Source organism: Corapipo altera, unplaced genomic scaffold, assembly GCF_003945725.1.
Source record: "Corapipo altera isolate COAL_440 unplaced genomic scaffold, ASM394572v1 61411, whole genome shotgun sequence".
NCBI classification, from domain to species: Eukaryota; Metazoa; Chordata; class Aves; order Passeriformes; family Pipridae; genus Corapipo; species Corapipo altera.
The window spans coordinates 24553874-24567533 of NW_020884875.1; the positions used below are offsets into that span (position 1 = coordinate 24553874).

General features: G+C 37.0%; 1 protein-coding gene across 5 annotated transcripts in view; it reads right to left on the reverse strand.

Moving 5' to 3' along the window:
• Positions 1–222: 222 nt before the first annotated feature.
• The window catches only part of PRUNE2 (prune homolog 2 with BCH domain), a 148803-nt gene continuing 135365 nt past the window's right edge, over positions 223–13660 (reverse strand). The window contains exons 16-20 of one of the 5 annotated variants that reach the window (XM_027634604.1): positions 9510–9608; positions 7545–7580; positions 6992–7030; positions 5419–5466; positions 223–3167 (exon numbers count right to left, since the gene is read on the reverse strand). In XM_027634604.1, the coding sequence (XP_027490405.1) occupies positions 3146–3167; positions 5419–5466; positions 6992–7030; positions 7545–7580; positions 9510–9608 (244 nt within the window). In that variant the 3' untranslated portion in view covers positions 223–3145. The remainder of the gene's footprint in view (positions 3168–5418; positions 5467–6991; positions 7031–7544; positions 7581–9509; positions 9609–13660) is intronic. The other 4 variants (XM_027634605.1, XM_027634606.1, XM_027634607.1 and 1 more) reach the window with 4 other exon arrangements.

The following is a 13660-nucleotide window of genomic DNA, read 5'->3' on the forward strand; positions in this document are numbered from 1 at the left end:
AAATATTCCTAGTATCAACAGAACAAGGATTTGAATACATAGAGATGGAGACTAACAACATGAGATGCAAAAGTGATTCAGTTTCAATTTCTGGAAGGACAGGTAGGGAATGGAAAGTAAAAGAATATTTGTAACTATGCAAAGAACTGTGATTTAAAACAATCAAGTGTTTCTACACATCCAGGGAATAAAAAACCCCCACAACTTGGAGCTGAAAGGAAATAGTTCTAGTGGTTGGTTGCAGTTCTTTATTTCTGATTCATATGTGTATATAACCATACAATGATATTAGATATCCTTGTATTGCTTAATCTATAATTTAAGTCAGCATAGGTATTTTAACAAAAAAAATTGCAACTATTCTTTTATATTTGATCTGAGCGCTCTGATACACATTAGAAAAAATCCATATATAAAAGCTTTTATCTGTGCAACTATACATACGATATTCCTCTTTCAACAAACTACCGATTTAATAATATTGATACATTATTGTTAGTATAATATAGAATTGCAATATCATAACATTAAAAAACTTTCCAAAATATATTAATAAGCAAAGATAATCACACCTTGATCTTGCAATCATTTTTGAACCATCACATTGAGGCCCCATTTTGTTTTAATGTGACATTTGGCTTAAACAAATTCCTTCCATCTCAGGCTGCCACTACCAGTCCACCCACATTAATCAGGTTAATTCATATACGGCTTTACTGTTTAGTAATTTCATACAAAGCCTTTAGAATTAAATTAATCTCTGAACTGACATCCACCACTAAAATCACAAATCTTTTATACCCACTTAAGTCTCAGACAGTGAATAAAGATTTGTGCTGAAGATCTGCTCTGTGCAGAAGTTTAGCAAAAACTTCTCTCACCTACAGCATAACACAAGTCATCGGGCTCATCCTAGGTGGCCTAAACTACAGGTCTAGAAAAGATGCGATTTCATGCTACTAAATGCTTTTAATAGTTTAGATCCTTGTGAAGCTTAATTAGCATCTGGAAGTCAATACAAATATTAATCTGTACATAAAACATTATCCCCAATGTACTAAGTGACAGCACTTTTATAAGGCAGACACAAGCCAGGATTCAAATATCTGAGAAACGGTGGAAACTACCAGGTCCTAATTTAGGGCAAAGTTACAGAGCAGCAACAATGGTCAGCAGGATTAGGTCCTTCCTCTGAAAATTAACAGGAACTGACAGAAAGATGTGATACACAGCAGACTAGCAAGTATGACAGAGATACCACACACCACCTATCAGTACAAAGCAAGGACTGAAGAGGGGCACATATTTCAGTTTTTTATGCTGGGCAATAAGAAAGCCTTCTTTTGCTTTTCTAACAACATTTTCAATTTTCATTGCAATAGCTGAACAACTATGCACACAATGATGGATGCTTGCTTCATTGCTTTCAGGCTATCTTGCAAATACAAGATAGAATCTGACAGAGTCGGAAATGTGCAAACCACAGAACAAAACCATTGAACTACTAAATGAAGGACAAAAGAGAATTTTCAGTTTAGATCCTACTGAAAAATCAAGGCTCGTGCTGTCCTGCCTCTGCTTAAATTTTATTTCCCAAGAAACCTTTCGCTTGTTTTCTCCTTCATTAATAATTCCAGACTGAACACAGAACTAGAGCTAGAGCACACTTAAAAGGTGCAATTTATCTTGAATAGTTATGTCCAAGGACTTATTTACAGACAAAGTAAAGAATCCACAGATGTAATGCTAGGGTATATGAGAATCTTGTGAAGAAAAGAATAATATTTCAGAGAGTATGTAATACTATTATTTGCATTAGGACTTCCCAAAAGGCAGGTGAGTCAGGAGGTTTGAAAAGTGCATGCATGTGTTCATTAGGGAAAGAGAAAGCATTAGTCATATTCTTGACTCTTGTCTTTTTAAAGCAGACAAACAGTATTCACTTGATAATTAATCTGCACTCAATGCAAAAGCATGGTCTGAAAAATTGCAGATATTTTCCAGTAAATATGAGGATTTACCGTAGTGACTTTTATGGCAGTACACAGGACAGCAGCAAGCAAGAAATGCTTAGGGCTTTTTTCTTTTTCATGCTTTTACTGCTGTGTACTGTGACACAGACAATAAACTGCATTTGAAGATTTATTTTTACTTATACTTTAACATGTATTCCTAACAAACGACTGTGACTTGCAACTTTAGATTTACATGTTTAACTTTTGGCTGTTAGTAGAAAATACTATGTGATTCATATTCATAGCATTAATAGCCTTTACAATTGGAGACAGAATGTCATTTGAAAGCTCACAACTTAGAAAAAAGGTTCTGGAAAAAGCAGGTTTAGAAAACAATAATAAAGTAATGCTCCATGGATTTTAGAATATATGACAATCATTTACAGAATTAGTTGATTCTTCCTCTGGGAAGTCTATTATTTTTCAGTATATCAGTTTTTCTCTGACCAAATAAAAAAAGTCATTAGGGTTAAATGAAGATAGAAGGGCTTTTCAGATAGCAAGAAACACAAATGCATAGAAGTATGAATACTTTGAGTTGGAAGGGGCCTTAAGAATCACCTAGTTCCAAAACCCTTGCATTGGGCAGGGACATCTTCCACTAGACCAGGTTGCCCAAAGTCTGATCCAACCTGACCTGTTAAATTCAAGGAAGTCCTGCATCATTTCTAGAATTATTTTTAAACAACACAGTTGCTGCTGCTCTGTGACACAAGCAAACTAACATTTATTGTAACAATAACTATTCCACTCAGCTATGCATAAAGACTAATATGCTGAAGACAAAAACGAAAAAATCCCCATCCTCATTGACCCGTTCATGAGGCACACTGTTGGTATCCTTTGAAACAGAAATTGCACGCACACAGAGAAACCAGTGCTAGATGATATAGCTTTCCTAAAGAAAAATCATTTCTGAAAAACAACATAGATAACCAGGCCCCAAAATTCTGCTGTATCCATGGCAATAGGACTGGCCCTTTTGGTCTTCTTGAATTGCTGAATGACATGGAAAAATTATGAACCAAACACAGTTGACCAAATCACTTATTGTACAGCATGGTCGTGAGTGTCTGGGTGATGAAAATCAAAGTGAACCCTCTTCTTCAAATGCACGGCAGGGATGCTTTTTATTTCAGGGTCATGTCGATGCTATTTATTAAAGACAGAACAACAAAGAACAAGAACAACAAAAAATTAATCAGCGCTATGAAGCATGTGACTAGTCTTTTTCCCAATCCTAGGCTCCTGCAAAGTGTTGAGTATCCTCATTTCTCATTTACTTCAATGCAGTGGTGTTCAAAAATTTACACACATCCTATCTACCATCCAGGAAAGTACGCACCTTAATAAGTTGCATTACTATTCTATGGAAATTAATAATAACTATTTTTCCAGCAATTCCAATATGAACTAGACACCAGATGTGGGAAGATCCAGTGCTGGAATGACACAACAGTGTCGCAAGATATGTGTGGCCCTAAATATGTTTCTAAGAGTACAGTTTTGCTATTTAGTGCAAAGCACATGTCATCAAATACTTTAGAAGCATTCTTTAAAGTAAAAAGCTGTCATCATAAACGTTGCCTCAAGACAAATTTTCCTTAAAGAATACATAACTATTTAAAGTTTCCTTTTTATATTTATATAAAAATATTTTATATAAATTGTGTAACAGTTTATTTATAAACTGTTACACAATGCACAGGGTTACTTAACAGTGAATTATTTCATAGGGTTTTTTTTTAAGTCATGAGGAAGTGCAAGGAGTTGAACGAAATAGAAGACAAGGGAGCATGACAATAGACAAAAGCCTTTGGAATAGGATGAAAAAGACAACAAAAGCAAACTAAGAGCTGGGCAGACTCCAGAGATGTTCCAGCAGAAAGCATGTGGAAGAAACATCTGTGTAAAACTGCTGTTCTCAGTGTGGACAGATTTACATGAGAAATTCTTTTTCCTGAAGAAGTGACACAAGAAATAAGGGATATGATCACAGGAAAATTACTGTCACTTCTGATGACAGATTCATATTTATGCAGAGAAAATAAATGGCAGGAATTAACTTTAATTTGGCCTCAACTATATTTATTTTAAATAAATATAAATTCTTCTCTCATATTGCTTTTTGCTGCTCAGCTTATCTTTTGAGAAAAACAGGAAAACTGTTCAAGCCACAAAAACATCAAAGTTGTAAGTAAATAGTCTTTAACGGGTTATTTTCTGTTCCTATACTTTCAAAAGCAGTCCTCATATTGATTCATTACAGAGTAAAACAGCACCCTAGGAAAAAAAATATGCTCAGAGATATAATGTTAACTGCTCCAGGAATCAGGAATTTAGCTTATGGTTCTAACATATGTATCAGATATGAAAATGTGACAGCTTACTAGAGTACTGTTTTATTTTTAAAAATCAAAGCTACATTTTATTTATGCATCTTTTTGGTACATGTACTTCTAATTATTTGCCTGCTTATCAATACTCATGTTACTGATGGAATCATACTGAGGAGTCAGGTTTACTATAGGATAGTCCCTGAACAACATTCCAGGGTGAGACACCACTATATTTCTACACACCAACCAGATGGGTAGGGATAGCAAAGTCCTCAGTCACTCCTCCCCTGTACACACCAGCCAGGAATATACTCTCTGCTGCAATAGCTGGTTCTCCTGACATGCTGTTCTAGCAAGGAACTGTTAGTGCTTGTGTGACACACTACAGCTACAAATACTCTCACTGATGAACAGTAAGAGCAGTGCAGTGTTTTCCATTTTCATGCTTCAGTTACAGTATCAGACAGAGGAGCAGCATACCAGAGGACTGACACATTCCCATTTCCAAGGGAAACAGTGCAGCTTTGAAAGGAAAAGATGTAAAGATGCTTGAGGTTTAATCAGGAAAATAACTATGAAAGAAGCTGAGAAGCAGAAAAGCAAAGAGAAGGCAGATGATGAGAGCATGGTCCAGAAATCAAAATAAAATACAAGACTTTTTAATCTCTGAATGAGAATGGCAAGCTTACCTCTTTACTTTTAACTGAGGATAAAGCATGGGACCATCTTCACTCTGATCATGCTGCACTTTTTCTACCTGCTTTTCACATAATTTAACCTGAATATCTTCAGGCTAGGAATTATATCTGTCTCTGCTTGGAAATGGTCAAGGACACTTCAAACATATTTGCAATGCAATACAAATATAATAAATATTCAGTATACAATATATAAATTGTATAAAATATAAATTTAATAAAGCTTCATTGCTTTTTCCTGAATATTACCATAAAAGTATTTAGGTCTCTAAAAAGCTTTATGGAGTCTACCCAGCCTCAGTTCCTAGCAGCATGGCTGTAAAATAATGTTAAACTGCGATGACAGTATTAGGCATAAGTTCTTACTCCTGCTCCACTGAAGTCATTTCTGGATCATTTGAGAGGCAGCTAGTTCTGGATGCAAGGAAAAAGAGGAGTAAACATTTCTTCTGTGTTTTTTTTGTCTCTTTTTAAATATGACATAAAATTTGGGGATGTAATAACTAACTGTAGTGAATATCTTTGACAGCACAACACACAAATGTTGTTAAAAATGTAGTGATCTTAGTGATCGCAACACACATTACTTTGAGTAATAAATTTTTAAGCTATTTTTTTAAGTCGGGGAAGGGAAATGCACTACAGTGACTTCATACATCCAGCAGTAACAACAATCAGTGATGCCTCACATGAATATTTAGTTCCCCTTTCGCTTGCCTCTACTATTTTAAATGGAGTAACAAGAAAGCAGCTTTCTTCCAGAGAGTTTTCACCGTCACATATACAATGCATTTGAAAATGTTTGAACAGAAGAGACAGAAGTTGCATTTCAAGACTGGGTGGGTTTCTTTGTTTAACAAAATATTCAGGTGATATCAAATAACTACTTATGTGAATTCATTGCTTCTGAGGCAGTTTAACTGCTAGAATCAAAAAGCAGTGGCCAGTGATTTGGATATTTCTCTATGGTTGTTTTAAAAACCAGTCTCAGGAGAACAGGAAGAAAATGTGTACTGCAAAAGAAGAAACAGTAGGAAAAAGTACAGCAAAGCAGAAGCTGTAAGATGAAAATCCTGAAGTGCATAAGTTGAAGGAAAGAGACTGAAAAGAAACTCCAGACCTCAAAATCTTTGGTAATAAAAAACAAAAATGGGAAAATGTTATACTAGAACCAGCAGACACAGGCTCCTTTTCCAGAATCTTTTCTGAAATACACATATGAAGAAAGTGCACTGGATACTTTCTAAGCTCTTCTCAGTGAGTCAAATCCTTCTAGTTAAGGATTTCTTTGGTACCTTATACCATACTGCCTCAGTGTCAAAGCACATAAACTCATAACTCATAAGGAGTTATGAGTTTAAAGTATCTGACCATCAGCTGCCACTGATTTATTAAGTGACCACATACAGTACAATATTATTATCAAGTAGTACAATATTATTATCAAATATTAATTCCCTGGCCTATCCAGCCAATGCTGGAAAAAAAGGAGAATTTATGTACCTAACTTAACTGAGAATGAGGTACAAGAGCTAGACCTAATTTAGTAAATTGTAAAAAAAAAAAAAAAAATAAATTAAAAATAACTACTTTTTTAAAACTGACATAACAGATGAAGGGTAGAAAATGTTTAATGATCCATTTTAATGGAGTAAATAAGTGATTTCAGTCATCCCCATGACTACAGAAACCATAATCAAAAAACAGCAAAAAAGTTTTTTATAGCATAAGGGTGTGATTCCTTCTTACTGAGACCCAGCAGTACAAAAGAAGGCTGCTTTTAGTGAGAGGGGAAGTCAATTTACAAATATGACAACTTACACAGTAATTGAAACTACAAGCTGATTGTTGTACCAAACATATAGCGTACTACTACATTCAAACTATTCCTGTGAAACAAGTAAATATAACGCCAGCATCCAGCTGAAAGCTATCTTACTTAGCTGTTTCTGAAGCTTCCCTCAGCTCTTCATCCAGTCTGCACGAGTAAAAGTTATTGATACAAAGAAACAGAGAAGCAAGCAGAGCATAAGAGAGAAGCAGAGCAATAGCAGAGCAAAGAACAAGTATAGTACATGCTTCTAAAATAGGATTTAGGGCACACTGACCCTAAAGCTCCTCAGTTCAATATGATACCATTTATCCCTGTGCTCAACCCACCTTAAATTTGTAACTCTTACTGAGCTCATTTGGAGGCAGACAGAGAAGCAGCAGGGGTCTGAGGCATGCCTAGTGGACAAAGCTGAAAGCATTTAGTTGCTCTATCAGATAATATTAAACTAGCTGCAGCCTGGGCCAAGTCAAGGACATTTACAGTTCAGTGAGTTTTATTTGCAAGGGAGGCTGATCTCAACAGCTTGAAGGGGAAAGTAAGATTCCACATCATTGCAAGTCCTCTCTCGTTCAGCTGTTGAGGTCGCCTGCAGGTGGAAGGCTGTCACACAGATTCACTCCATTATGAGCGGCAGCAGGGGCTAGAAAGCAGGTTTTACCTCATTCTTCTCTTAATACACTTCTCTTCATCATACCTTACAAGATAAGAGTGGACGAAGGAAGAGAAAAGATGTAAAATATCATATATACAGCAAGTACATTGTATTCCACTTCAGTAAAAACTACCAACTAACCACACAACCCAAATACTATGTACGTTCTGCTGGTGGGATTCCTCTTGAGCATAGGTGGTATATTTCTTCTTGCCAATGGAGCAATTATGAAGCCAAAAGATTAAATGTAATTTTCTACAGGAACCTTTCTCAACTTGCAGTAGAAGAGAAACTATCAGCTGAATGCTGCTCTCCTCCCTGTGCTATGGGAATAACCACTCACAGTGTCTTGAATGCACAGAGCCACTAAATCTTGATATCACAGCATCTTGAAAATGCTTGCCACCAATAGGCACAATTGTCACCTTTCGAGTTCTATCTTTTTCAGCAAAATCATGATCTCTCATCTGGCTGCTGATGACATGAAATAGGTAGTTCCCTAAAATTTCTTCAGTTTTAAGTACTAAAGTTTATTTGGTACTAATGCTGTGATCTTTTCACCTTTGGTCTGAGAGGTGAATGGACTTCCCCAACACTACAAGGAAGTAAAAATGTGTATAACACAGATGTGTATGCTGCTGCAGCCTAACAGTAAACACGGCAAGGAAACAGAGACAGAAGCTGAGTATCACGTTAAAGTTTCTATCAAAAGGAACTATAAGAAATTAAAATTTTTATAGGAATCAAAAGAGGAAGGGAGAGAGGGATGGAGTAAGGAAGGGAGGGAAGAAGGGAGAGAGGGAGGATGAAAAATTGTTAGGGATGTTAAGACATTATGGACATGTCTTTCTCAGTTGACTAACGGTCTCTGTTCCACATTCTTAGCATCACTCCACCTCTGAAAAAGTTACAGCAGCAAATGAAATTGAGTGAAAGTCTCTATGACCTCTGATTTCACAACTGTAATTTGCTGCTTTCACAAGTGCCATTGCCAGAACTGGGCTTCCTAGTTGCTCTCTGGAATTACACCATTAGCTCGATGAAGGAAATTACGTTGCTTTGCAACTAATGTGAGACAGGTATGAAAACTCCTGCCTGGGTCGAAGAGATCTATGACAGCTCCAAAAGCTGTCACTGAAAAACCAAAAGGAAAAGACAATCATACTTATGTATCTGCTCATCAAATTACTTACTAGAACAGAATGTTTCGCTGTTCAAAACCTAAGACATTTGATAAAGAGAACAATTAAAAAAAACCCAAACAAACAACATCACTGAGTAGGATTGTCTATTTAATAGAAACTACATGAAACCCATGAATTTTTCAATCAATCATGTTTTCTGTCTTGGTATATGATTCCATTTTGTTGTTTTCAGGTCTGAAAAGAAGTCAGTTAGGATGAGCAATAACAATCAACTTCCTACAATTTTTTAATATATACTTTCCTTACTTTACTTTCCTTTTAATAGATACTGCCCTTTAAATGCCTGCATTTAAAAAACTTCTGGACATAAGTGGCAAAAACTGAGAAACTGTCTTTCAGTGGTTCTGGATTTAAAAATGAAAATCAACAAGATAAGGAAAGGTGAATGTACAGACTTTCAGTGGTCTCCTATTGAACAGGCTATCTTTTAGTTATTGTTTCAGTTCAAAGCCCTGTATGACTAAAACTTAAAAACACTTTTACTTAAAAAGGTATGGAAAAATATGGCACAGATGATACCCGTGGAAAGGTTAAACTATTCTCCTTCTCCCCAAGGAGTATATCTTTATTGTGTTTTGTGTTTCCATTATACAGTGGCTTCCTGCTTCTGAGTTTGACAGTAAAATGTTTGTGGAACAACACATAAGCATTTTTAAGATTATCAGGAAAGTATTTTCTGGTTTTTTTACAGAGTCTTAAACATTATTATTAGTTTGTGGAAATAGTTTCCATTAGAACAAGTACACGCTTACTGTACATCACTTACTTGACAATACTGTCTGGTATTTGCACATATTCCATTGGAATCATCTCATGAAGCTCTGCCAGTGTGTTGACGTACTGTATCTTACTGCTGAACTTAGAGCTGAAACACAGAAAAAAACATATTAATTGACTTTGTCCCCCAATCCTTTATGAAATATTAAAAATAAATGAAGGCATGTATTAAATAATTAAGCACTTTGATATTCATATTTCAATTACAGAGCTCAGCTAATCATGAGCCTACCTGAATTCTAGTGACGCTGAAATTGAGTCTAGACCTTTGGCTGCTCCTTTCTTAGGCTGAATCACAGTATTCACGACATTATAAATTGTAATGCCTACCTGCTAGACAATGCAATTAGCTTTACAGTTTGAAGGAGATGTGTTAAAATTCTGAAAAGAATCTCTTAGAGAATACTTACATGTAAAAAGAGATGGGAAGCATTCACTTAACATGACCACAATCATCACGATGGTTAACAAGTGATCATGATGACTTAGCATTTCTATTTTACACTGATTCTCAATCAAACAAAATAAAACTGAACTTCCTCATTTGTTCAGACAAGTACAGATATGATTGTGTCTATTCTTACTGCAGAGCCTTCTTATGATAAAATACCTTTTTTATTTCAGCTGTGCTAAATGACTCATTTATTGTGGTTGAAAACTGATCAGTTGGAAAAAGGCTAAATTGTCCACAAAACACACTTAAAAACATAAGGCTATTCACTTGGCTAACCTAAGTTATTTGATATGTATGAGGTTATGAGAAGTCCATCTCATTTGGCTCATAAAGCAAGGCACGCACACTGGAGCAGGCCAATGGCCACATTTAGGATGCAAGCATCACTCACAATCGACCAGTCAAAGCACGAAAACATACAGGTAATTCTTAGCATTTTATTCAAAATGTTAATCATAGACTGTAGCATCAGAACTGCCAGCTAAAGTAACTCGGCAAGCTGCAAGCCAATCAGAAGCTTCTAAAGATGGGGGAGCAGGGCAGATTTAAAAAAATCTTTTGAAGGTTACTTTTTCCCCTTGAGGATTCTCCTGGGTCCACTAACTCCACTACAGTGACTGACTTCTAAGTAATTCCTTCATGTAGAAGTCAGTTTATGGGCCAAAGTAAGTCCTTGTTTCTTTCAGACTTTAGGGAAAACATGCTGCTAATAGTAGTAATTTTCTATTATTAAAATATTTCCATCAAGTGACAAATATGTTTCACAGATACTTATTTTATTAGAAATCTAATTCCTTGCCTTACAGATCAAATGATTTTTGGTGTGAGCATCTGGTCCTAAAAGAGTACCTAGGATCTCTCTCTGCTACCTCTAGTTCTTTCATTCTGCTTTTTCAGACAGACTTACTGTTTGTAAGTCGAGTCCCAGACTCCACCAAATTTGATTGACAGTTTTTGAGGTAAAATTGAGATAGACTTGAGATTAGCACACCCTCAGTGACTTGACTGTCCCTTGCCATTCTGATGTCTTTCAGGTTCTTAATTTCTACTGTTTTATTCTGCATCTCAGCTGAAATACAATTAAAATAATGTTGCTCACCTTTAGCTATCTCACTGAAATCTCTGCTTGCCTTGTGACCAACTCATTTCTTACTCCAAAATTCCCACCGTGCCTGTCAGTAAACAGCTTGGGGCTAGCAAACTAAGTTATAGCCATTGGGCTTCAAACTAATCAAGTTTCTATCTCCTTAACGCTGCTTATTACTGAATTGACTCTCACTTTTCATGCCTCAGGGAGTTGTTTACTCAACTTTCTCATAATGTTCTTCTGTCCTCAGTACGGGTTCAAACATCTCATGTCATTTTTACAAGTCACACTGGCCATGTGTCCTGCCCACCTTTTTCACCTCTCATTTGTTCTTCATTTTCATCTTGCACAGAGACTCAGTCTACTTGGCTGAAATGGAGAGTTTTAACTGGTCTCTAGAACCGTGTAGTTCAAGACTCAGCAATTCAGTAAATTACACAACAACCAGTGAAGAATCAATTGGATATTGCCCCCACTTTGGGAGAAACTCTTAAGGCCATACAGCAGGCGAAAACTGGCAAGGCGGCTGAGGTTGATGGTATTCCACGTGAAGTCTGGGAGTATGGGGGCCAAGCACTCCATGCTAAATTCCACGAGTTTGTGGTGTGCTGTTGGGAACTAGGTAAACTACCATCAGACCTTCGTGATGCAGTCATCATCACTTTGTATAAGAAGAAGAGAGATAAATCAGACTGCTCAAATTTTCTATGAGCCTGCACCTCAGGAAGTCTTCCATCATCTCCATATCACCATTGGCCAATCAGAGCTCAAATCAGTCCAGCAGTTTAATTACCTAGGGAGCCTCATCTCCTCAGAAGGTAAGATTGATGGAGAGATAGACAACAGATTACCAAAGGCAAATAGAGCTTTCGGAAGACTCCATAAAAGAGTTTGGCGAATAAACACTTGAAGAAAAGTACAAAGATCAGTGTTTACAGAGCCATTGTGCTGTCTACTCTCTTATATGGGTCTGAATCATGGCTCATCTACCGCCACCACCTGCAACTCCTAGAATGCTTCCATCAATGCTGTCTCCGTACAATCCTAAACATCCACTGGTCAGATTATGTAACTAACATGTCTGTTCTAGAATAGGCAGCACTTATGAGTATGGAGGCCATGTTGCTGAGAACACAACTGCATTGGGCAGGGCACGTCTCAAGGATGAAGGACCACTGCCTCCCTAAGATCTTGCTCTATGGTGAACTTGCCACCGGCTGCCGCAAGAGAGGAGCCCCGAAGAGAAGATACAAGGACTCCCTGAAGCAACATCTCAGCTTTGGCCACATTGATCTTCATTGCTGGTCTACTCTGGCCTCCAATTGGGAGGTCTGGAGACACACTATCTATAACACTGCTACTTCTTTTGAGAATGCACACAGGATCACCATCGAAGAGAAAATACAATGCAGAAAGAATTGGATCCTGCCAATACCATTCAAGGAGTCTTTCTGCTGTGCCTTTTGCAACTGATCTTGTCTATCTTGCATTGGCCTCTTTAGCCACCAGCATGCCTGTAACAATTGTGGGTAGAGCCGTTCTCAAATCTTCATTCACAAAGCCTGGCCATGACATGAGTATCTATAGTTTTGTACCACTAATTTGCTTTGACAAACTATTTAGAGCAAACATTTTCTCCTGTTTGTCAATGAAAAACCTGTAATCACTGCTGCTCAGTGTAATCATTTTGAATAAAAGACCAATGAATTATAATTACTATTGATAATTCCAAGTATTGTTTCTCTGTTACTCTGGTATTTTGAATTGTCACTTTCTCCTCGGTCTTAAAAGATACCACATCTGAAAGAAGAAGCTCCATTATGATACTCTGCCTTTTGCACTTTGGTAGTGATAGGAGAAATCATGTTTCCCCATCCAAATGTTACCCTGTCAGGCCAGAGTACTCTGTGACAGACACCTCCAGTGTCTTCATCTGCAGTCTGGGAGCAGAACGCTCTGAGATCTGTCATGACGTATGTCATTCACTGTGTGGCTTCAGTAGAAGATGCTTCTTCTCTTACCTGAAGCATCTCCTCACACCTGTCAGTCTGCTCTCAGGATTTCAACTGCATACTTCCCTATCTGCTTCAGCGATATGTGAGGTCTTCAAAGTCAGTAACAAATTTTTCTGCCTTTTTACTAATCAAAGCATATTTTTTGGAACCAGAACTCCTATGCATTTAAACACAACAGATTGCAGGCAGTCCTCTAATATGAGCAGCAACTGATTTTTAAAAACCAAGAACTGTAGCTTAATATGGTCCTATAGCCAGGATTTTTTATATAAGGTGATTTTCATTACATGCAGTCCCCTTTTCTACATGCCTTTGAGCTGGGCTTCAAACAAGACAATTTCAAGAGACTGAATTCCCAGTTCTCCATAGGCATACCAGCGTACAAACCCATCCCTATGCTGTCTGCAACTAGATACTTATTTAAATCACTTTTTCCCCCCCACTCACTTTAGGAAACTGAACTGTCAAAATCCAAACATAAGCTATAAAATGAGCACTCTTCAGTGAAAGATTAACAGCTATGTTTGATGATTTAGGGCACTTATGTATTCTTAGGGACATAGAAAATCACTGGTATTCATTAC